This window comes from Equus przewalskii, chromosome 25 (assembly GCF_037783145.1).
Source record: "Equus przewalskii isolate Varuska chromosome 25, EquPr2, whole genome shotgun sequence".
NCBI classification, from domain to species: domain Eukaryota; kingdom Metazoa; phylum Chordata; class Mammalia; order Perissodactyla; family Equidae; genus Equus; species Equus przewalskii.
Genome location: NC_091855.1, coordinates 16,034,718 through 16,060,961, shown reverse-complemented (window position 1 = coordinate 16,060,961; position 26,244 = coordinate 16,034,718). Strand labels below are relative to the sequence as shown.

Below are 26,244 nucleotides of genomic sequence, written 5' to 3'. Positions count from 1 at the left end.
CTTGCCTGAGGAGACATGGTATTCAAAAAGACAGTGCTAAGACCAATGTCAAAGAGTACACTGACTCTGTTTGCTTCTAGGGGTTTTATGGTTTCAGGTCATACATTTGCATCTTTAATCCATTTTGAGTTAATTTTTGTGCACGGTGCAGGATAATGATCCAGTTTCATTCGTTTGCATGTGGCCATCCAGTTTTCCCAACACCATTTACTGAAGAGTGTTTCCTTTCTCCATCATGTGCTTTAGGCTCCTTTGTCAGAAAATTAGCCGTCCATGGATGTGTAATTTATTTCTGGGCTCTCACTTCTGTTCCATTGATCTGTGTGTCTGTTTTTGTGCCAGGACTGTGCTGTTTTGATTACTATATCTTTGTAGTATGTTTTGAAGTCAGGGAGTGTGATACTTCCAGGTTTGTTCTTCTTTCTCAGGGTTGCTTTGGATATTTGGGGTCTTTTGTTGTTCCACACAAATTTTATGTATATGATTCCTTGTCCTATTTCTGTGAAAAATGTCATTGGGATTTTGATAGGGATTGAAATGAATCTGTAGATTGCTTTAGGATGTATGGACATTTAAACTACATTATTTCTTCCAGTCCATTAGCATGGAATATCTTTCCATTCCTTTGTGTTTTCTTTGATTTCTTCCAACAGTGTTTTGTAGTTTTCAGTGTACATGTCTTTTACTTCCTTGGTTAACTTTATTCCTAGGTATTTTATTCTTTTTGTTGCTATTGTAAATAGGATTGTATTCTTAACTTTTTTTCTGCTATTTCATTGTTAATGTGAAGAAGTGCAACTGATTGTTGTATGTTGATTTTGTACCCTGCAACTCTACTGTATTTGTTTATTATTTCTAACAGTTTTTTTGTGGAATTTTTAGGCTTTTATATAGATAAAGTCATGTCATCTGCAAATAATTACACTTTCACTTCTTCTTTTCCAATTTGAATCCATTTTATTTCTTTTTCTTGCCTGATTGCTCTGGCTATGGCTCCCAATACCATGGTAAATAAGAGTGGTGAGAGTGGGTATCTTTGTCTGGTTACTGTTCTTAGAGAAATAACTTTCAGTTTTTCTCCATTGAGTATGATGTAGGCTGTGGGTTTGTCATATACGGCCTTTATTATGTTGATGTACTTTCGTTCTATACCCATTTTATTAAGAATTTTTAAATCATAAACAGATGCGGTATCTTGTCAAATGTTTTCTCTGCATCTATTGAGATGATCATGTGATTTTTTTTCTTCACTTTGTTAATGTGGTGTATTTCGTTGATTGATTTGTGGTTGTTGACCCATCCCTGCATCCCTGGAATAAAACACACTTGATCATGATGTATGATCTTTTTAATGTATTGTTGTATTCAATTTGCTAGGTTTTTTTTTTTTTTTTTTGAGGAAGATTGGCCCTGAGCTAACTACTGCCAGTCTTCCTCCTTTTTGCTGAGGAAGCCTGGCCCTGAGATAACATATGTTCCCATCTTCCTCCACTTTATATGTGGGACGCCTACCACAGCATGGCGTGCCAAGCAGTGCCATGTCCACACCCGGGATCCGAACTGGCAAAACCTGGGCCACAGAGAAGCAGAACATGAAAACTTAACTGCTGTGCCACCAGGCCAGCCCCAGTTTGCTAGTATTCTGTTGAGGATTTTTGCATCAGTGTTCATCAGTGATATTGTCCTGTAATTTTCTTTTTTTGTGTTGTCCTTGTCTGGTTGTGGTATTAGGATAACGTTGGCTTTGTAGAATGATTTAGGAAGCCTCCTCTCCTCTTCAAGTTTTTGAGAGTTTGAGAAGGGTAAGTATTAAGTCTTCTTTGAAGATTTGGTAGAATTCACCAGGGAAGCCATCTGGTCCTGGACTTTTACTTTTTGGACAGTTTTTGATTACTGTTTCGATCTCCTTGCTGGTGATCGGTCTATTCACATTTCTACTTCTTCTTGGTCCAGTTTTGGAAGGTTGTATGTCTCTAAGAATTTATCCATTTCTTCTAGATTATCCAATTTGTTGTCATATACCTTTTCATAGTATTCTCTTATAATCTTTTGTATTTCTGAGGTGTCCATTGTAATTTCTCCTCTTTCATTTCTGATTTTATTTATTTGAGCATTCTCTCTTTTTTCTTGGTGAGTCTAGCTAAAGATTTGTTAATTTTGTTTAGCTTTTGAAAGAACAAACTCTTGGTTACATTGCATTTTTCTATTTTTTTAGTGTCTATTTCGTTCATATCTGCTTTGATTTTTATTATTTCCTTCCTTCTGCTGATTTGGGGCTTTGTTTGTTCTTCTTTTTCCAGTTCCTTTAGATGCACTGTTCGATTGTTTATTTGGGATTTTCCTTGTTTGTTGAGGTAGGCTTGAATTGCTATAGATTTCCCTCTTAGAACCACTTTGGCTGTATCCTTCAGATTTTGGCATGTCATATTTTTATTTTCATTTGTCTCCAGGTATTTTTTGATTTCTCCTTTGATTTATTCATTGACCCAATTGTTGTCCAGTAGCATTTTGTTTAATTTCCACACTTTCTGGCTTTTTTGATTTTCTTCCTGCTGTTGATTTCTAGTTTCAGACCATTGTATTCAGAAAAGATGTTTGGTATTGTTTGGATCTTCTTAAATTTATTGAGACTTGTTTTGTGGCCTAATATGTGATCAATCTTGGAAAATGTTCCATGTCCATTTGAAAAGAATGTGTATTCTGTGGTTTTTGGATGGAATGTTCTCTATATATCTATGAAGTTCATGGGGTCTAATGTGTCATTTAAGGCCAATTTATAGATCTTCTGTTTGGATGGTCTATCCAATTGGTGCAAGTGGAGTGTTAAAGTCCCCTACTGTTTTTGTAGTCCTGTGTATTTCTCCCTGTATGTCTGTTAATAATTGCTTTATATATTTAGGTGATCCTATGTTGGGTGCATAGACGTTTACAAGTGTTATATCCTCTTGTTGGATTGTTCCCTTTATCAGTATGTAGTGCCCTTCATTGTCTCTTGTTATACTTTTTGTTTTCAAGTCTATTTTGTCTAAGTATTGTTACCCCAACTTTCTTTTCTTTGCCGTTTTCATAGAGTATCTTTTTCCATCCTTTCACTTTCAGTTTGTAAGTGTCTTTAGGTCTGAACTGTGTCTCTTGTATGCAGCATATACATGGGTCTTGTTTTTTTTAATCCAATTGGCCACCCTATGTCTTTTTATTGGAGCATTTAGTCCATTGACATTTAAAGTAGCTATTGATAAATATTTATTTATTGCCATTTTGTTACTTTTTTTCCTGGGTGTTTTAGTTGTTCTTCTCTGTTCCTTTCTTCTTCTCTTGCTCTCTTCCCTTGTGGTTTGATGGGTTTCTTTAGTAATACATTTGACTTCTTTCCTGTTACTTGTTTGTTTACTTATTATAGGTTTCTGGTTTGTGATTACCATGAGGTTCCTATATAATATTCTATGTTCATAGCAATCTCTATTGAATTGATAGTCTCTTTAGCATAACCTCTTTCCAAAAGCTCAACTCCTTTACTCTCCTCCTCCCACATTTTATGTTTTTGAAATCCTATCTAATCTCTTGCTTCCTGTGTGTGTGTCTATCCATTGCTATCTTTTCATTGAAATAAGTAATTTTAGTACTTTTGTCTTTGACCTTCATATTATCTTCCTAGGTGGTTGATCTGCTACCTTTACTGTATTTTTGCCCTTACTAGTGATTTTAGGGCCTGGTTGTGTTTTTTTGGTTTGATAATTTTCTTATCCCTATTTGTGGCCTTCTCTTTCCCACTTAAATAATCCCCTTCAACATTTGTTGTAGAACTGGGTTCTCGGTGATAAACTCCTTTAATTTTGGCTTGTCCAGGAAGCTCTTTATCTCTTCTTCCATTCTGAATGATAACCTTGCTGGATCAAGTATTCTTGGCTGTAGGTTTTTTCCTTTCAACACCTTAAATATGTCATGCCACTCTCTTCTAGCCTGTAGGGTTTCAGCCAAGAAGTCTTCTGATAGCCTTATGGGCTTTCCTCTGTAGGTCACTTGTTGCTTTTCTCTTTCTGCATTTAGGACTCTCCCTTTAATTTTGGACATTTTAATTATAATGTGTCTTGGTGTGGGCATCTTGGTGTTCATCTTGTTTGATGCTTTCTGTGCTTCCTGTACTTGGATGTCTGTTTCCTTCCTTAGGTGAGGAAAGTTTTCAGCTGGTATTTCTTTAAATTGATCCTCTGCCCCTTTATATCTCTCTCTTCTCCATCTGGGACACCTATGATATGAATGTTAGTGTGCTTGATATTGTCGTAGAGTTCCCTTAGACTGTTCTCATTCTGTTTAGTTCTCTTTTCTTTTATCTGTTCAGCTTGGTGATTTCCTCTAGTCTTTCTTCCAGCCCACTGCTCTGTACTTCTGTACCCTCTACTCTGCTATTGAGTCCCTCTAGTGAATTTTTCATTTACAGTATTGTATTCTTCAATTCTGATTGGCTCTTTTTTACATTTTCCAATTCTTTGTTGATGTTCTCACTGTGTTCCTCCAGTCTTATCCCAATATCAGTGAGCTTCCATATGAGTTTCTGTTTGAACTCTTTGTCGGGTAGATTGCTTATTTCTGTTTCATTTAGTTCTTTGTCTGGGGTTTTGCCCTGTTCCCTTGCTTGGAAACTGTTCCTTGGCCTTCTCATTTTACCTCTTTCTCTGTGCTTAAATCTATGTATTAGGTGAATCGGCTATATCTCCTGATCTTGGAAAAGTGGTCTTGCGTAAGCCATGCCTTTGGAGACCCAGCAGTGTGCTTGCCTCTCCTCACCAGAAAAATGATCCAGGAGTGACCCCTCTGTAGGCTACTTGTGTCCTTATGCTGTGGCAGGGTTGCTGTTACTTCAAGTACCCAGGGAGCCTAGTCTTTCCTTCCCTGGCTGGCTGTCTGTCTGTAAATCAGATTTGGGGAGCCCCAACACCATTGGCTACAGGTCTAATTGCACACTCCTGTTGCAGTTTTCCTGTTAATTGAGTAGGTATCCTAAGGCTGGTTGCTAGGCTCAGGGGCTTACAGTTGCTCTAGGCCTCAGACTGGCAAAGCTGTTGTCAGCTCTCTTAGGATTGCAGCTCAGTGAGGCTGGCCCCAGGTACAGGAGCACCCAGTTGTTTCAGGCTTTGGAAGGTGGGACCAATCCTCTTTGTGGCTGTTTGTGAAGCACAGGTCTTCTGCCACCAATAAGCCCCACCCCCACAGGTCCACACACACTGTCAACATAGCCCTGGTCCATGCACACGTCCTGACTCCCTAGAACATACCTAGTTGCCCCACTGCAGAGGCCCCCACCTCTCCACCAACACATTCCAAGTTCACCTCGTCCTCACACAGGCCCTGCCCCACAGAGGTGGACACACTCACCTGCTTGTAGAGGATCAAGGCACCCATCTATGCGGGCTAACAAGTAGCCTGAGGGCTTGCTGTTGGGCGGAGCTAGTCCCTAGGGCCAGCTGTCTGCTCTGGGTGTAGTGGATTAAATCTGCACTCTAGTGGGTGTGGCAGACCCCTGGGCTAACAGGCCATGGGAACAACTTCAATGGCGTCTGCCAGGGTCTGTGTCAGCATGCCTGTACTAGGTCACACCAATGGCCACCACCAATGTCTCAGTCTCTAGAGAGGCCTCACCTTTCTTGAGATGCACCTAGAGCCTACCAGGTGAGTCTCTTTTCACCAAAGGACTGTGCAGCTTTCTTTTTGGTGATTTTACGTTGTTCTCTGAGATGGGTGAATTCGTGTTTGGGCCCTTTAAGAGCTGCGTTTTTGGCTTTTGCCCGATAGCTTTTCTGGGGGTATTCCCCTGTTGCAGTTACTAGCCCATGAAGCCAGATAGTAGGACAGTCGTCTCAGTTGTGCTGAGTTTCAAGGATGGTTATAGTGGTAAGATGTTCCCTCTAGGCTCCCCACTTCTCCAGAGAAGTCTGCATATGTTAGGGTGGCTCCTGCCTGGCTGGCTGTGAAGCCCTGCAGCTCTTCAAGGTTGCTTTCTTTCTCTCCAGAAGGAATTTCTGCCTCAGTCAGTACTGTCCCTTGTGGGGGTTCTTTATATCCAGTTTTCAGTTTTCTCTCCAGGGTAATTTTCCAATAATAGTTGTAACCTCGTTGTGTTTGTGGGAGGAGGTGAGTTCAGAGTCTGCCTAAGCCGCCATCTTCATGAGATCTCTATGCAGGGGAATATTTATCGTATATATTTGTGGTGACATTGCAGGGTACTTCCTGAAACATATCTGGTCTCTCCTTCAATTGGCAATAGGTCAGTGATTGAGCTGTCTCAGGTCTGAAATGGATAAGAGATACCCACCGCAGAAGTTGGCATCAGTTTACGGATGACCAGCTTTTGCTTGTATAAGATAATAAATGCCCTAATTGCCTGCTCACCTATCTCATCCCTAGGAGGACCCAACTCTATGAGACATGGCTGCAAATACACTTAGATCAGGGCCCAGTGTTTGCCATTCCAGTCTTATTGTCCATTATGGTAATTATGCCAACTTTGTTTGTAACAGTCAAGGACCAACTTTTTTCTACTGTTCTGGAATATTATCACTTTCGCTGATACTAGGGAGCCCGGTTCTAAAGCACCATGTCCTGCCATCAACCCCGGCCTACAAACACAGCCACCATTGAGGCTCCAGTGATGTCTACTTTGCTCTGACTAGTGCATTTCTTACTGCTTGAGTAAAGACGGTGTCCTCTAGGATCTCCAGAGAAACAGGGTCAGTGGTGGTTTGTCTGATCTTTTCTAATAAATCCATTCTAACATGCCTTCCCTGTATATTCTCACCCCCTAATACACTTCTCTGTCAAAGTGGTGCTAACATTTCCACCTCAATTATTGTCGTCTATCAACATTTCCAAGCCTCAAAGATGCAATAATTCCAGCAGCATCGTAGGATAAGCACTGGGCATTTTTGAAAGAATATTAAATCCTGACCACCACCTTATTAAAAGGCTTTTCCCTGTATAATCATATATTCTATTTCCCCTAACCCGGTAGCCTCAGAATCTATTCCTATATCTATTCTCCTGGCTCCTGATGGCACATATTAGCTTCCAAAGCTTTCTTGATCAATGATCCAGTTCCTCTCATACTAAGGTCAGCATTATCCCCCTTTGGGCCATTTTGAAGACTGAGCCTAGTTATTGGTCTAGATGCAATGGGGGGAAATTAAGAACAGATCTTCAGGAAGATAAGCATAATCTTTCATGAAGCATGGTCACCAGACAATGAGAGGCTGCTCTCTTCTAACAAGGGGTAACAAGTGAGTTCTGCTGGCCCAGAGTGTCCATGAGAATCTCAGGATTCAAGTTTTCAAATGCATCCACTCAAATGTCCTCATTCAGAATCTCAGGATAATACTTCTTCCCTAATGAACCTCTGATTTTTACACAGGAAACATACCAGAGCTCTAAATTCAGTATCTTTATAATTCTTCACATTTATGACAAATCTTGTCTTATTTGCAGCACAGTCTGTGAGATGAGATTCTTTTGAAACATTGTCATGGATGTCTTATGACTTTCACACCATGCCCAAGTTATTTGACCTGAGTCTGTCATTTTCTCTCTTCACGGCTTCTTCAGCAGTTAACTAACTTCATAATTCTCATATCTCTAATTCAAACACTAGAGCTATTGTATAAGCCAGGGCGCCACTTCCATCTATACCTCATCCTAACATACCACAAATGAGAGTCTTAGTTGGTGATGTTGCAGCACACCAGTTGCCACAAATTCTCTGTCTGTAACTGTGAGTCCTAGTTGCCATCGAACAAGTGACTGATCCAGTTCTAAAATCTCACATCCCATGGATCTGCCTTTTAAGGAACACTTCTGTTACCAACTGTCAGACACACACCCTGAGACAAGGATTTGAGTCTGAGCAGTTTATTTGGGATGTAATCCCAAGATGTGAGTGCATGGTGAAGGAGTGGAAAACTGTGACAAGAAAGGGGTAAAAGCAAATCAAGCATACATTAATGGCTGTGTGACCATGTGAGCAACAACCAGGACACAGTTCTATTGTGGACTCTCTGAGACACACTGTCAGACACCTCTGAATTGTCCCATGAGGATTGTGGAAGCTGTGAGGTTTATTCACAAAACATCTCTCATTGTTTAAGAGTTGTTTCCAGATGTATTAACTTCTTCTTGCTGCCAGCCTGCTCCATGAATGAGCCAAGCACACTCCTGTGAAGTAGAAAGCCGTTAGTGTCTATAGGAATTGTGACCAGTATGCAGAAGGTACCTTTGCATTTAATCTTTGCCTCAAGCTCTGTTTTCTAGGGAAACTGGGTACAGTAGATGCTGATGGCCCACCCTCCATCCCCTTGTCCCACCTGAGTTCACTGGCAGCTGCAGTAGACAATTTCCGTGCTCTGACAGATTTCTGCTTCAAGTGTTGTATCTCACTTCTCTTCCTGACAACTTTCTCCCGTACCAAGGAGAAATATTCTGAGGCGTGTTTCACATGACTTCTTAGAGAGTCCACAGGGGATGACCCCAGTAGCCCACAATGGAGACTTCCTCATTAATATACTCTTTTTTGTACTTTCCAAAAAAACTAACTCCACCTAAATCCTGGTCTCAGTGTCTGCTTTTTGAGGAGCCCAAATTAAAACAGTAGGTAAGACTCTATGTTTCGTATAAGGAAGTTAGTTCTATCTCCTAATCTTGATATACAGTAGTCTCCGCTTATCTGTTTTTTCACTTACCATGGTTTCAGTTGACCATGGTCAACTCCCATCCAAAAACGTTAAATGGAAAATTCCAGAAATAAGCAATTCATAAGTTTTAAATTGCATGCCATTCTGATTAGCGTGGTGAAATCTCACACCTCCCTGCTCTGTCCCGCCTGGGACGTGAATCGTCCCTTTGTCTGGTGTATGCATGTTGTATATGCTACCCGCGCGTTAGTAGCACTCTCCATTGTCTGAGCAACTGTTGCGGTAATCACGGTGCTTGTGGTCAAGTAACCCTTACTTTACTTAATAATGGCCCCAAAGCGCAAGAGTAATGATGCTGGCAATTCGGTTATACCAAAGAGAAACCATAAAGTGCTTTCTTTCAGTGAAAAGGTAAAAGTCCTCAATAAGAAAAGAAAAAAATCATATGCTGAGGTTGCTAAGATCTACAGTAACTTTTATTATAGTGTATTGTTATAATTGTTCTATTTTATTATTAGTTATTGTTGTTAATCTCTTACTTTTGTTACCAAACCTGAAGTGAGTTCACTCACCCATTGCACAGCAAGCCAATGTCTGACACTGGGTGTGGTGGACGAAAGTAGGAATTTTATTTTTGCACAGCACTGAGCAAGGAGAGAGGGCAGCTAACGCTGCAATCCCAAACTCCTCAAAAAGCTAAAAAGAAGGGTTTTTATTTGGGGTTTTAGGTAGGGGAGGGGGGGCATATGGGCTTGCTGGTTGGAGCTTTCCCACCAGTCTGTCTTTGGCCTTGAGACACTCGCAGAGAGGAGGGAGCCCGTGACCTTGCTGGTCAGCAGCTTTCCCACCAACCTGTATCTCTTTGCGGGGAGGAGATGATCTAGGTGCTTGTCCTTGATGGTGTCTGTTTCCATGGAGGATAGTGGATTCTGGAGCCAGGAAGCCAGAGCGTAAGCAGGGAATTGAGTATTTTGGTTTTAACCTCATATATGCTGGGTTTAATGTGGGAAAACTGATATCAGGGTCGATATCAACTCCTCCCTATTTTATGTCCATCCCTCAATCTTGAGGGATTTGGGGCAGTGATCGATCTAGCTAATTCCTGCTGAAATGGGGCATAGGTCGTTTCATCTCATTGAACCAGTCTTTTAATAAGGCAGTGATGCTGGTGGGCTCCTGAAGGTGGGCCTGTATCATGTAAGTTAGTAACCAGGTATTTAATAAGAAGTTTTTCTAGAGAAACAAAAAGAGGAAAACAAGGTTAATGGTTGGAGCAAATTACAAACCAGTTTCTGAGCCCAGGGGGCAGCTAATCAAGATTCCTAGAAGTCAGGGTCGAAGCATCTTTTGCAGTTTGAAATGTCTCTGATGGTGTCATTGGGCATTCAGGTAGCTTTTTGAGTGGCTTACACAGCAGTAGACATGAATCTCTCTTAAGTTTATATTAGGTCCTCCAGCTTCAGTTTGTAAGGCTTTAGGAAAAAGGGCAGATTTAGTTTTCAATGACTCTATATGAAAATAATGGGGAAAAAAACCCCTGAAAATGTTAGTTTGGAGATTTTTAGCCAGATATTTCAGGAGACTAGAAGAATTCAAGATCCAGTGAGTTAGCAGAAGTAAAACAAAAATTTCAAAGAGAATTGAAAAAACTAAAATCCAATATCTATAAACGTGTATTACAGTTTCTATTGAAACATAATCTTCCTCCCTAAAATCACTCTCAACTTCACTAGACATAGCCAAATTAAGACTAATTGGTTTGTACAATGTCTAGTTTTTGTGTTTTTTTTTAATTAATGTTATGATAGATTACAACCTTGTGAGATTTCAGTTGTACATTTTTGTTAGTCATGTTGTGGGTACACCACTTCCCCCTCCGTACCCTCCCCCCACCCCCCCTTTTCCCTGGTAACCACCGATCAGATCTCCTTCTCAATATACTAATTTCCACCTATGAGTGGAGTCATATAGAGTTCGTCTTTCTCTGACTGACTTATTTCGCTTAACATAATGCCCTCGAGGTCCATCCACGTTGTTGTGAATGGGCCAATTTCGTCTTTTTTTATGGCTGAGTAGTATTCCATTGTGTATATATACCACATCTTCTTTATCCAATCATCAGTTTCTGGGCATGTAGGCTGGTTCCACGTCTTGGCTATTGTAAATAATGCTGCGATGAACATAGGGGTGCAGCAGACTCTTGAGATATCTGATATCAGGTTCTTAGGATAGATACCCAGTAATGGGATGGCTGGGTCATAGGGTATTTCTATTTTTAACTTTTTGAGAAATCTCCATACTGTTTTCCATAGTGGCTGTACCAGTTTGCATTCCCACCAACAGTGTATGAGGGTTCCTCTTTCTCCACAACCTCTCCAACATTTGTCGTTCTTGGTTTTGGATGTTTTTGCCAATCTAACGGGGGTAAGGTGATATCTTAGTGTAGTTTTGATTTGCATTTCCCTGATGATTAGCGATGATGAACATCTTTTCATGTGTCTATTGGCCATATTCATATCTTCTTTTGAGAAATGTCTGTTCATGTCCTCTGCCCATTTTTTGATCGGCTTGTTTGTTTTTTTGTTGTTAAGCAGTGTGAGTTCTTTGTATATTATGGAGATTAACCCTTTGTCGGATAAGTGGCTTGTAAATATTTTTTCCCAATTAGTGAGCTGTTTTTTTGTTTCAATCCTGTTTTCCCTTGCCTTGAAGAAGCTCTTTAGTCTGATGAAGTCCCATTTGTTTATTCTTTCTATTGTTTCCCTCAACTGAGGAGTTACAGTGTCCGAAAAGATTCTTTTGAAACTGATGTCAAAGAGTGTACTGCCTATATTCTCTTCCAAAAGACTTATTGTCTCAGACCTAATCTTTAGGTCTTTGATCCATTTTGAGTTTATTTTGGTGTGTGGTGAAAAAGAATGGTCAATTTTCAATCTTTTGCATGTGGCTGTCCAGTTTTCCCAGCACCATTTGTTGAAGAGACTTTCTTTTCTCCATTGTAGGCCCTCTGCTCCTTTGTCGAAGATTAGCTGTCCATAGATGTGTGGTTTTATCTCTGGGCTTTCAATTCTGTTCCATTGATCTGTGGACCTGTTTTTGTACCAGTACCATGCTGTTTTGATCACTGTAGCTTTGTAGTATGTTTTGAAATCGGGGATTGTGATTCCGCCGGCTTTGTTTTTCTTGCTCAGGATTGCTTTAGCAATTCGCGGTCTTTTGTTCCCCCATATGAATTTTAGGATTGTTTGTTCAATTTCTGTGAAGAATGTTCTTGGGATTCTGATTGGGATAGCATTGAATCTGTATATTGCTTTAGGTAGTGTGGACATTTTAACTATGTTTATTCTTCCAATCCATGTGCAAGGAATGTTTTTCCATCTCTTTATGTCATCGCCTATTTCTTTCAAGAAAGTCTTGTAGTTTTCATTGTATAGATCCTTCACTTCCTTGGTTAAGTTTATCCCAAGGTATTTTATTCTTTTCGTTGCGATTGTGAATGGGATAGAGTTCTTGAGTTCTTTTTCTGTTAGTTTATTGTTAGTGTATAGAAATGCTACTGATTTATGCACGTTAATTTTATACCCTGCTACTTTGCTGTAGTTGTTGATTATTTTTAATAGTTTTTCTGTGGATTCTTTGGGGTTTTCTATGTATAAGATCATGTCGTCTGCAAACAACGAGAGTTTTACTTCTTCGTTACCTATTTGGATTCCTTTTATTTCTTTTTCCTGCCGAATTGCTCTGGCCAGCACCTCCAGTACTATGTTGAATAGGAGTGGTGAAAGTGGGCACCCTTGTCTTGTTCCTGTCCTCAGAGGGATGGCTTTCAGCTTTTGTCCATTGAGTATGATGTTGGCTGTGGGTCTATCATATATGGCCTTTATTATGTTGAGGTACTTTCCTTCTATACCCATTTTACTGAGGGTTTTTATCATAAATGGGTGTTGGATCTTGTCGAATGCTTTCTCTGCATCTATTGAGATGATCATGTGGTTTTTGTTTTTCATTTTGTTGATGTGGTGTATCACGTTGATTGACTTGCGGATGTTGAACCATCCCTGTGTCCCTGGTATAAATCCCACTTGATCATGGTGTATAATCTTTTTGATGTATTGCTGTAATCGGTTTGCCAAAATTTTGTTGAGGATTTTTGCATCTATGTTCATCAGTGATATCGGCCTGTAGTTCTCCTTCTTTGTGTTGTCCTTGTCAGGTTTGGGGATCAGGATGATGTTGGCTTCATAGAATGTGTTAGGGAGTTCTCCATCTTTCTCAATTTTCTGGAACAGTTTGAGGAGAATAGGTATTAAGTCTTCTTTGAATGTTTGGTAGAATTCTCCAGAGAAGCCGTCTGGTCCTGGACTCTTGTTTTTGGGGAGGTTTTTGATTACCGTTTCTATTTCCTTACTTGTGATTGGTCTATTCAGATTCTCCATTTCTTCCTGATTCAGTTTGGGGAGATTGTAGGAGTCTAGGAATTTGTCCATTTCTTCCAGGTTGTTCAATTTGTTGGCATATAGTTTTTCATAGTATTCTCTTATGATCTCTTGTATTTCATTGGTATCTGTTGTGATTTCTCCTCTGTCATTCCTGATTTTATTAATTTGCGATTTCTCTCTTCTTTTCTTGGTGAGTCTGGCTAGGGGTTTGTCAATTTTGTTAATTCTTTCGAAGAACCAACTCTTTGTTTCATTGATCCTTTCTATTGTCTTTTTTGTTTCAATGTCGTTTATTTCTGCTCTTATTTTTATTATTTCCCTCCTTCTACTGACTCTGGGCTTTGTTTGTTCTTCTTTTTCTAGTTCTGTTAGGTGTCGTTTGAGGTTGCTTACATGAGCTTTTTCTTGTTTAGTGAGGTGAGCCTGTATTGCGATGAATTTCCCTCTTAGGACTGCTTTTGCTGCATCCCAAATGATTTGGTATGTCGTGTTCTCATTTTCATTTGTCTCCAGATAATATTTGATTTCTTCTTTAATTTCTTCAATGATCCATTGTTTGTTGAGAAGCGCGTTGTTTAGTCTCCACATTTTTGCACCTTTCTCTGCTTTTTTCTTGTAGTTGATTTCTAGTTTAATAGCGTTATGATCAGAAAAGATGCTTGATATTATTTCAACTCTCTTGTATTTATTGATGTTTGCTTTGGTTCCCAAAATATGGTCAATCCTTGAGAATGTTCCATGTGCACTTGAGAAGAATGTGTAACCTGCTGTTTTTGGATGAAGTGTTCTATATATATCTATTAAGTCCATCTGGTCTAATTTTTGATTTAATTCTATTATTTCCTTGTTGATTTTCTGTCTGGATGTTCTGTCCATTGGTGTTAATGGTGTGTTGAGGTCCCCTACTATTATTGTATTGTTGTTGATGTCTTCTTTTAGTTCTATTAAGAGTTGCTTTACAAATTTTGGTGCTCCTGTGTTGGGTGCGTATATATTTATAAGTGTTATGTCTTCTTGGTGGAGAGTCCCTTTTATCATTATATACTGTCCCTCTTTATCTTTCTTTATCTGTTTTGCTTTGAAATCTACCTTGTCTGATATTAGTATAGTGACACCTGCTTTCTTTTGTTCATTATTAGCTTGGAGTATTGTTCTCCATCCCTTCACTCTGAGTCTGTGTTTGTCTTTGGGGCTGAGGTGTGTTTCCTGGAGGCAGCATATTGTTGGATCTTGTTCTTTGATCCATCCTGCCACTCTGTGTCTTTTGATTGGGGAGTTCAATCCATTTACATTTAGAGTGATTATTGAGACGTGGGGGCCTACCACTACCATTTTGTGTCTTGTTTTCCAGTTTTCTCCAGTTTCCTTTGTTTCTCGTCCCATGGTTTAATCTGTTCTGATGTAGAGCTGCTACTCTCTGTTGTTGTCCTTCTACTTATCTCCTCTGCTCTTGGTTTTGTAGCCCCTTTCCTATTTTGGATTTTTCAGGAATGAGGGTTTTCCTGAGGATTTCCTGAAGAGGAGGTTTTGTGGCAATGAACTCCCTTAATTTTTGTTTATCTGGGAAAGTTTTTATTTCTCCATCGTATTTGAAGGATATTTTCGCTGGGTAGAGAATTCTCGGCTGTAGATTTTTGTCCTTCAGATTTTTGAATATATCATTCCACTCTCTTCTAGCCTGTAAAGTTTCTGCTGAGAAATCTGCTGATAGCCTGATGGGGGTTCCTTTGTAGGTTAGTTTCTTTTGCCTGGCTGTCCTTAATATTTTCTCCTTGTCGTTGACTTTTGCTAGCTTCACTACTATATGCCGTGGAGTTGGTCTTCTTGCATTGATAAAGTTTGGAGATCTATTGGCTTCTGTCACCTGAAGATCCATCTCCCTCACCAGATTTGGGAAGTTCTCAGCCATTATTTCTTTGAATAGGTTTTCTGCCCCTTTCTCCTTCTCTTCTCCCTCTGGTATACCTATAATCCTTACGTTGCATCTCCTAATTGTGTCTGATAATTCTCGGAGAGTTTCTTCATTTCTTTTAAGTCTTGCTTCTCTCTCCTCCTCTGCCTGCAACAATTCTATGTTGCCATCTTCCAAATTGCTAATTCTTTCCTCCATATTATCGGCCCTACTGTTCAGAGCATCTAGATTTTTCTTAATCTCCTCTATTGTGTTCTTCATTTCCAATATTTCTGTTTGGTTCTTCTTTATCGTATCAAACTCTTTTGTGACATAGCTCCTGAACTCGTTGAGTTGACGGTCAGAATTCTCTCTTAACTCATTGAGAATCTTAATGATGGCTGTTTTGAAGTCATCATCATTTAGGTTATATATCTCATTTTCTTTGGGATTGTTTTCTGTGTATTTGTTACTTTCTTTCTGTTCTGGAGATTTAATGTATTTTTTCATATTGCTTGATGTTGTTGATTTGTGCCTCCGCATGGAGATAGAGTTTAGTTGCTCCTTTCACTTGTTTCAGCTGCTGCGGTTGGGGGAGCAGCTGTTTATACTTCACCAACCAGGAACCCTGTCCGTAGTTGCTAACTGGGCCTGGGCCCCTCTTCGTAGCCACAGTGGCCCTTTGGATTCCCTCCTCTGCCGTGGGGGCCGTCACAGGGGGGCTTCAGGCTGCAGGTGCCTACTGTTGCAGCCCACCTAGATGTGCTCTCTCCTTGGGGTCTGCAACGGTGTTATGGGCTTTTCCAGCAGCCAGGGGTGGGATCACTTATATTTGTCGCTCCGTTGCTGTCGGCACCCACCGAATCTCACTTGTCCTCTATGGGTCGCAGGAGAGCTATTGGCATCTTCTACAGTCTGTGGTTAGTACACCTAGCTATGCTGCTTTTGCCCTGGGGTCTTCCAGCCTTGTGGCTGGCGGCTGGGTGCCTTCTACTGATGCTGTGCAGAGGCTTTCCCTAAGGCTGCTGTGAGCCTGTAGAGTTTCCCCCTAGGCTACTAAGCTGGGTCTCTGGAACTCTCTCCCACCCCAGTCTTCTCCGAGATCTCCGGCAATCCCTAGTCTCACGGGGCGGGCAACGGCAGCTGGGGGTCACCCCGCCCTCTGGACTTCTCTCCAGGCCTCTCCCAGAGCCGTGAATGCTCAGCGTGGCCTCTCTGCTAACGGCACACAGAGAGTTTTGTCTGCTGCCCGGGCGGAGCTCTGGCGCTTCCCCTCCGGGTCGCAGAACTGGCCTTTGAAAGTTCCCCCAGCCCCGGTCCTCTCCGAGATCTCCGGCAATCCCTAGTCCCACGGGGCGGGCAACGGCAGCTGGGAGACCTCCATACCCTCCGTGACTCTCTCTGGGACCCTCCGGGCGCCCCGAGCACCAGGCTGGGTCTCCCCGCCAATGGCGGGGAGAGACTCTTCCCGTGGGCTCAGGTGTGCAACTCCAAAGTTTCCCTCTGCGTTTAGGAGTAATTGCGGGGGGTTTAGGTAGGGTTCTGGTCACCTGTTTCCACCGTCGCTCCTCTGTTGTGTTCTCGCTCCTGCCCTAGATGTGTGTGGATCCTCTGGGGGCGTCCGTTGGAAGAAAGCCGCTTGCGGGTACTAGGCTGCCCGTCGGGGTCGGAGAGTTTTCACCTATTTCCACATCCTCCCGGAGGAAAGTCCATCCGCCTTCCGATGTATAGTCGCGTGGGTGTCTCAGACGTCCTGAGATGCTGTCTGGATATCCTTTGTCAAGCGATAAGTGTCCAAATAATTGTAGACTCGAAGGGCGAGAGACAAAGAGGACTACTCACGGCGCCATCTTGGATCTTCTCCCCCCCTACAATGTCTAGTTTTAATAAATTTGGCATAATTATTTACATAAGTACAGCAAGAATAATCATTGATCATATAGGCTCTTTTAAATCTGCTTTGCTGGAACCTTATAAGGAATCTCAGGTTGAACTTTAAAGGCCTCTCGAGGAAAGCCAAGCAAAGGACCTGTTATCAGATTCTGTCTGCAGTATCTACAGATTTGGGTGAATTCCTCTCTTCGTGAGGTTCCCCAAAATACTGAGGTTCCTTGTACCTGCCAGAGGGAGCGACATTCTTTGCTCAACCTTACCAGGTTACAGAATCCATAAGCACAGTACCAGGCCAATATTTCCAAGTGGTTTTAGTCCAGAATGTCAACCTTCATTCCTCAAAAGCTGTCTTGTTATATATCCAAGCCCGTATGTTTTTTTAAATATGATGTTCCAGTCAAAGCCTTGGTAATATAACCAGTCTTTCCAATTGTGTCCTGTTAAAAGAACAGATGCTTATGGAACTTATGCAAACAATTATATTGCCATGAGAAGAAGAATACTTACTCATCAGGGGTTTTTCCATTTTGGAGGGCTCAGATAGGGAGGAAAAGACAAATGCTTCGATTTTGTTTATGAATTGCTGTAAGTCATAGTTCTTTAAGAGAATAGAGAAAAAATTTTCTTAACTCCAAAAAAAAGCAAAACATCAAAAATCAGCAATATCTCAATGAAAAAGTCATAAAAAATTGTAATCATCCCTATCAGTTTATTCTGTCCTGTGTAATTGGTTCTTGATCTTAATCTTCTGTCAGCAGTTTGTGAGGTCATCAGTTTCTCTGTTGGAGTTCTGTAATTTTTACCTAGTTTAGTTTTACAATCTGAACGCTTATTCAAAACCTGTATTTTAGAGTGTCAGAGTCATTTGCATGAATTTCTCTGAAGATGAAACATATTTTTAAAAACATCAAAGTGAAACAGCCACTGTTTATAAATAACAAAACATTTAAAAATGGTAACTGACAAAGACATTTGACCATGTCTGTGATATGTAACATTTTGAGATAATAACCAGGATTATAGCTGACAATCAGAACAGATCAGATAATTTTTTAAATATTTATATCAATAATACTCATTTATATAATACCATTTAAGAAAGTTTATCATTACTTATTTGACAATGCTTCTCATGTAATTTAACATGAAAAATAAGCCCTATTAGTTTAGCATTCTTTTCTTATAGGAAGAGAGCAAATTTCTCCGAGAAGTCCCAGGGGCCCTCTGAAAATCCCCAGAGAAACTCTCCCTCCTCTTCCAGGTCAAAAGAAAGCTTTTATTTAAGACTTGAATATTTGTGTGTGGGGGGAAGCTTGTCAAAAATATTAAAAGCTTTAAAACATTTGTTCAGATAGGAAACAAAGCTCGCTGCAAAACCATGCTCAGGTATCTATTCAAAGTGACAACAGAAATAGCCAAGGGAAACAGAGTTAAAATAGTAAAAAAAAAAAAAAAGCCTTTTTCTAATTTTTTTCATCAAGAGCAGATTAAAAATTTACGAAAATTAACCTTTTAAGAAAGAGGAAACCAAGTTTTAATTTTGTACCTGGTTACTTTTGACATATAACTTTATTTACTTAATTGGATTTACTTTAATCCTGGCCAACTTGACCATACATGAATCTCTTTAGGGCTTTATTTTTACAAACCTTTGGTTACTTTTTTACATTCAGAATTTGTCCAGCACTTTAGGACAAATTTATCTTTCTCAACTCAAGAAACAAAAATATTTCCGTTCTTTATATCTTTTTACTGAAAACATATATTTTACTTTCCCTGTATATAGACCTTTTAGAAATATATGTTTTCTCATAGAAAATTTCTCAGCATATATAAAACCTGTTTATCAGTAAACCTAAGCACTTTTCAGTCTATTTGATATAAGAAACCAGAGGCAGATAAATATATGCTTAGTATTTAACCTTTAATTTTTTTAATATTTTATCTTATGTGGAAATGATCTAGATACCCAATAAACTGTTATTATTTAATTTAACTTAGTAAAGCTATAAAATTTGTTTCCAAAAAGATTTTGGAAGCTGTTTTTTAAGTATGCAGACTATAAAACATAATTATTGTACTTAAAACTCTTACCCAGTTTTAATAATTACTCTTAAAAACTTCAAGTGACATTACAGCAGTTAACTACCATCCTCAGCTGTTTTAAGTACGTATATTATAATATAATTATTATACATATAATTATTGTTAAAAAGTTTTTCCAAAAACTTTTATTTTTTTACATTTATTTAGTTTACCTGTTCTTAACAATCATATTTAGATCGTCTACAAAAACTCCATGAGACATTAAATAAAATTAGCTATTATACTGAGTTACAAGTTTTGCTGATAAATTTTGTAACAGACATGACATGAGCTCATTTGAACAGTAAACCCAGGCTGTATGTCTGCATTATAGCCAATGCTGATAACTTTGAGGACATGTTCATTTTAAATGAAAACAGTAACCTTAAACAGGCTTTCATTCATCAAAGATCATTTTGTATCATGTTAAATAACTTTGTCTCTTAGAAGTTTTTGCATATTCATTAAAGACTGCATTCCATTATGAGAGATTTTGAATCCTCTTCTGAAACAGGTTTTCAGAATGGCCATTACAATTCCAAATTATCTCAGAAGTTTACTTATTTTCACTTGTTCAATTTTAGATCAGGAATTTTGGGGGAGTTGAAGCAAAGCTCACCTTGCTGGGAAGCTCAGCAGGAGAGTAGACAAAAGAGGCAGATTTGGGTTGGCTGCTGGCATGTTTAATTATTTAATTATTTTCTCTTAAAGAGGCAGTAAAGCATTTCTAATTTTATTTAGAAGCCTCAAAAGATTAAAACAGGCTCCCAGTTTTTGCGCTGGCTTTTCCAATTGCATACATCAGTTTGGGTGAACTGAAATTCGCCTGTTTAAATATATCAATTTTTACAAAACTTTATCTTAGTTTTACTAATGCTTATACTTTTAATTATACTTTACATTAGAATTTTATTAATAAGTTTTGGTATTACAATATTGTTCAGCGGAAGCATTCCCAGTTAGACATAACATTTATTCCCAAAGAAAACATCCAGGCAATGTTGACATAACCTCTTCATATATTATTAGCTTAAATACTTTAATCTTTATAGTCTTATTAATCTTAGTAGCCTAACTGTGGCCCCAAACAATTGTTGGTCAGGTTTCTCACTCTGATTTTTGCCTCCTGACCTTTTAAATTTTTCCAACTGGGGTAAATAGAACAGATTTGTCTGATGTCCTTTAATGTTGGGGAGCAAATGGGGGGGTCCCTTTAGCCCATCCAACCTTAAGCAGTGTTTTGTTACAACCTTTGTTTTAACTTCATTTATATCTGTTCCATTTATCCCATTGGGATGAGTCCTGTGACTCTTCCCTTTCTGATTTCTCTTTGTTAACTTAACATTTTTATTAGCATCTGTAAGACTACGAGAAGCTGAGACCCCAAGTTTGATTAAGTTCTTAAGACTAGTCATTATAGTTTCCTCTTAATTTGGTCTTTCCATAGGTACCAATAAAATAGTTGTTTACCATAAGAGCTCTCTAAAAAGTTTCCCAACTTGAGGATCCATCGTTTGGCCATTTTTGTCTCTCCAGAGTCTAAAGAATATTGTGGCCACGTGGTGTTACAAAAGAAAAGCATCCCTCTTTAGACATTGCCTTATAGCTATAGGTTGACCATCAGCCAAAGTTTTTCCCAAGGGGCTCTTAGATGGAATAAATGCAGCACCTCCCATGTTAACACTTTTAAAAGGACAGATAAACAGACAGACAACAACAAATACCAAACAAGTGCGCATTCCCAAAAATCCTCGGCCACAAACAGAAGCCAAAACAAAGACCAAAACCGAAAACCAAAGTGCTTCTAGTCCCAGCTCAGTCCGTGTCCAACACTCGGTGTGCGCCCAACAAATGAAGATCCACCATGCAGATCTTCCCAAATGAGCAAGGACAAGAGACCTTGGTTGTGCACACCTGGGGGACTTACCAAAGTTTGGCCAGGGCATCGCGGTGACTTCAAAACAAATGGAGCCCAGAGGGCTGCCAAGGTACCCATTATTTTCAGCCTTTCCTGTTGGAAAAGGTTAACACAAAGACAAAAACAAAAACTACCAGCTACTTACAAGAGACGTCTTCCGAAGTCCTAAACCTAGTTTCTTCCACCACCAAAGCAAAAGTGCTGTGGGCCAACGACGTCTGGTTAGCAGCCAGTCGCTTGGGGCTGTCCCTGAGACAAGGGGCTCAGGCACCTGCAGGACAGTTTCCAAGAGAGGCCTTTAGCCAGAGGCCAGTGTGCCACAGGTGAGACGTCCACCCAGGACATTGTCCCGTCTGCGTCGCCAAATTGTTACCGAACCTGAAGTGAGTTTGCTCACCCGTTGCACAGCAAGCCAACCTCTGACACTGGGTGTGGTGGAAGAAAGTAGGAATTTTATTTTTGCACAGCACTGAGCAAGGAGAGAGGGCAGCTAACGCTGAAATCCCAAATTTCCCAAAAAGCTAAAAGGAAGGATTTTTATTTGGGGTTTTAGGTAGAGGAGGGGGAGCATATGGCCTTGCTGGTTGGAGCTTTCCCACCAGCCTGTCTTTGGTCTTGAGACACTCGCAGAGAGGAGGGAGCCCGTGACCTTGCTGGTCAGCAGCTTTCCCACCAACCTGTATCTCTTTGTGGGGAGGAGATGATCCAGGTGCTTGTCCTTGATGGTGTCTTTCTCCATGGAGGAGAGTGGATTCTGGAGCCAGGAAGCCAGAGAGTAAGCAGGGAATGAGCGTTTTGGTTTTAACCTCATATATGCTGGGTTTAATGTGGGGAAACTGATATCAGGGTCGATATCACTATGCCGAATTTATAAATTAAACTTTATCATGGATATGTATGTATAGAAAAAAATGTAGTCTATAGGGTTCTGTGCTGTCCAGGGTTTCAGGATGGGGGTCTTGGAATGTACCACTGGGGGTCTTGGAACGTACACCCTCGGATAAGGGGAGGACTACTGTATTTGACTGATCCAGCCCTAATTAACTCAACCAACATAAAATAACAATGCAGCTTTTCCTACAATTAGAAATATTGCAAAAAGTACAGCTTCTTGTAAAAATTTACAAGTAAAATAATGTGACTCTAACAAGCTAGCTTTAAAATATAATACAAAATCTGAATTTACCAGTAAAGCAGCGAACAATGGCTTATTCAATAAAGAGTATTGGGACAACTGGCTAGCCATTTGAAAAAACATGGCTGGATTCCCATTTCATTCCTTACAGCAAAATAAATTCCAGATTTAAGCATTAATACTGAAGCCAACATAATCCCAGAAAATAAAAAGGATTCTCTCAAAGTAATCTCAAAGAAAAATATAAAACCCAGTAAATATGAAGAATTGATTGATAAATTTGACTATAGTCAAATTTAACTTGTTTTTTCTTTTTACAAAAAGCATATTCAAAAGAGAATAACTTGGAGCAGTTGCCTTTTGTCTCCATATGGACGTGTATACTTAAAACATGTGACTCTTTCTCTGATTTGTCTTTTAAAACCAAGTTTAATCAGATTGTCTTGGTTCATGCTTCCATGTTTCATTGGCTCCACTAGATGGCCTTTCTTCTTTCTATCCCTGGCTGGTACATTGTTCACCTCTCTCTTCATCTATTCCTAGAGTGCATCAAAGGGATGACCACAAAGTGACAGGAGCACACAAGTGGAACACCTAACATTTCACAAGGAAATGCCTTTCCAAAGATTTGATGTTTAATCTTCATTGAGAGAAAAAAATTGGAGTTTTCTAGGGCAAGGGGGTGAGGGAAGGTGGTAAATAGCATTTGGGGGATGGGAATTGCATGTACAGATGTACAGAGACAAGACACAGTCAAGTATATTCAAAACAGAAAATAGCCAGAGGATGCAAAGTGTGCAAAGCATAATGGAAAATGATATCAAAAAGGTCATTTGACACAGCGTACAAAGAGTGGCATTCAGAAGTTATTGGGAAGATATATAGGGGATATCTGATTAGATATGTGTTTACAAGAGACAGGATTACCCCAAACGCTGAGAATAGACTGAGGAGAAGACAAACTGGGGACAAAGACACTGGTGAAGGGCAAGTACCAAAGGGAGCATTACAATACACATATTTTAAATATTCAAAGTTCAATTTTGAGCAAGAGCTGCAGCAGTTTCAAAAAGAGGACCAAAGTCTTATTTTTACTTTTCCTAATTAATTTTATGCAATTAGTAATCTATTCAAATTAATTACTTCAATCAGATATTTATTGTGCTTTAGGCACTGTTCTAGGTGTTGGAATACAACAGTGAGCAAAACAGATAAAAGGAACCCTGCCTTCATGGAGATTATATTCTGGTATTCAAAGCAAATCCTCCAAGAGGATACCCATACTGCCAAACTAAGGTGAAGAGTTAGAGCAGACAAGCTTAGCCAGGAAGCACAGTAGGAACAGGGTCAGGAGATTTTATTAAACAAACAACAATTTGCTTACACTTTAACAAGAATTCATTTCTTCCTCTCTTTCCATTACCAGATAAACCCAAGAGGTTGGGTGGGACAAGCATTATTATCATGCTCCTTTTCCGATTTTGGAGAAGAATGTTAGAAAATTTAAGTAATTTTCCCAACTTTATTACATCTCTTTTGATAGCAGTAGACACTGTCACTACAGGGAATCCCGTTGTGCACATGTCCACCTTCTGGTCACTGATGGGATGTCCTATTGCACTACTCTGGAAGTCACGTTCATTGACCTGATGTCTATAGACTTCCCCTGATGGTGTGAACCTGCAGTTTCTGCTTGTTCTATGCATATCGTTGGGAAAACATTTCCATGATTCCAAATCCCAATCCCGTCCCAAATCACACACGTACCCAACTGCTGACAAATGAAATCAATTATGTCGACAACAAGAAATACATCCTCTGCACCTTTGAGAAGTTACTTTGGGAGTAAACAAAGAGAGGCAAAACTCATTCCTGGGTCCTCACATGTCTGTCTCCTGCCTTTCCCATGAGTCATATCTGTGCTCAAGAAACACAAGGGGAACCAATTCAGGGGGGAAATGGAGCTTTCTTTGCTACTTACAACCATGAACTGTAGATACGAGGATGTTAGCAAATGCCTTTGCTTGATGGCAATGTTTCTGATACTGACAGAAGGGAAGTTCTCTGCATTTGTTTGTAAACTGTCAGAAATGTGCTCAGTTTTAGACAGGTAGTACACTTCTATTGCCAAGAGACTAAAACTTAATAATGCACAGGATGTCAAATTAGAGGTATTTTCTTATCCTGAAGAGTGAGCCTTAGTCTCCTTGGGACCAAAGTGTTTTCTATGGTGCATAAATAAAGCAGTCAACAGTAAAAGAAAAACAGACAAACTAAGAATCACAATGAGTGGCAAGAAAACTCCTCTTCTGACAGATGCTGGGCCACTGTCAACACTACTTCCATAGCCTCTGTGCAGGCAGTAGGGTGGGGACCACCCATAGGTGCAATGGCAGTGATGTTTATTATTGCAGATCCCTTTCATGTTGCAGGTCTCAGGCAGGCAGACTTGTGACAGGAGAGACAGACTGACACACTTCTTGCGTATGCAGATCTTTCCTGGACCACACATGGTGCCATCTTTCACTTCACCAACATCTGGCATGTCCATCCCTGAATGGTAGCCAATACTCCAGCAGGTGACACCATTGATGTGACTGTGCCGCAAAGCAGAGTGATCTCTCAGGTGGGGAATATCTCCCACATTCTCACATTGAACTCTCCCACAAAAGATATCTGAGGTATTACATTTTAGGTATGTCGTGCCATTTACACCACAGTGGCCAAAATGGCTTCCCTGCGAGTTGATTTTCTTTATAGCAATTCTGAGATGCACTCTGTGCACCTTCACCAAAAATCTCCCTGCACTGCTCATCATGGTTGTTACATCTCTTTTGATAACAGTAAGCACTGTCACTACAAGGAATCCCATCCTGCACATATCCATCTTCTGGGCACTGATGGGATGTCCCATTACACCACTCTGGAAGGTCGCATTCGTTGACCTGATGTCTACAGAGTTCCCCTGATGGCATGCACTTGCAGTCTTGGCAACAAAGCCCAAAAGCACAAGCAGCCCAGGCCTCAGAGCGCAGTTCAACAGGCAACAGGGATCTTGCTCACACTGCTTTATAGATCCACAGTCACATTCCTCTTCTCCTTCAACCACGCTGTTCCCACAGCGCTTCAGCATAAAGACTTCCCCTGGACTTGGAGGACTGTGCAGACATGATCCCTGGTTTAAAGTGGTCTTTGTAAAATCTGCATAACTACAATTGGTGAATCTCTCCGCAGGCGCTCTGACAGCATTCATGATGCAACCACCTTGTCCACACAGACTTCTTCATCGTGTTGCATACCCAAAGTATGACCTAACTCACGGACCACTGTGATGGCAAAAAGAGACCAGGGGTCTCCTTGGAAATTATTAACGCCACAATCAATAGGAGGATGACATATTCCTGCAACATAGTCTATACCAAGTACAATTATAAGTGAATTTTTTATGAAAATATGTGCAGCATCATCCTGTAGCTGGGAAAGACTGATTCGTTTCTACTGAGAGAAATTCTCCAGAACCTGTTCCATGCTTATTTTGATCTCTCTCTTCCTTTTTGTTTTTAGCTTGGGTAAAAGTTTATCCATTTTATTGATATTTTCAAAGAAACAGCATTTGGTTTCATTGATTATCTCTATTAATTTCCTGTTTTCAATTTCACTAGTTTCTACTCTAATTTTCATTATCCCTTCTCTTCTTCTTACTTTGGATTAAATTAGGTAGTTTATAATTTATTTTGGATATTTCTCCTTTTATAATATATGCAACTAGTGTTATACATTTTCCCAAACATTGCTTTTGCTGCATCCCACGAATTTTGATAAGTTGTATGATTTCCAGTCTTTGAAATTTGTTAGGGTAGGTTTTAGGCCCCAGGACATGTTCTGTTTGGTAAATGTTTCGTGTGAGTTTCAGAAGAATGTGTATTCTGTTGTTTTTAAAGTGTTCTATAAATGTCAATTACATCCAGTTGATTGATGGTGCTGTTGAGTTCAGCTATATCCTTCCTTACTGATTCTCTTCTTGCTGAATCTACCAGTTACTGATAGAGAGTTGTTGATGTCTCCAAATATAATAGTGCATTTGTCAATTTCTTCTTGCAGGGTTATCATTTTTCACATTAAGTATTTTGCCATCCTGTTGTTAGGCACATACACGTTAGGGATTGTTATGTCTTCCTGTTACGTCTTGACTTCATCATTATTCAATG

At 39.9% G+C, this 26,244-nt stretch overlaps 1 protein-coding gene across 1 annotated transcript; it reads right to left on the bottom strand.

Annotated features, from left to right (window-relative positions):
- Positions 1 to 24,215: 24,215 nt before the first annotated feature.
- LOC103544602 (disintegrin and metalloproteinase domain-containing protein 21-like) lies at positions 24,216 to 25,564 on the bottom strand. The gene is given in 4 exon segments (XM_070594623.1): positions 24,216 to 24,785; positions 24,787 to 25,052; positions 25,055 to 25,297; positions 25,300 to 25,564. Coding segments are annotated over 4 exon segments (1,344 nt in total).
- Between the last annotated feature and the right edge of the window lie 680 nt (positions 25,565 to 26,244).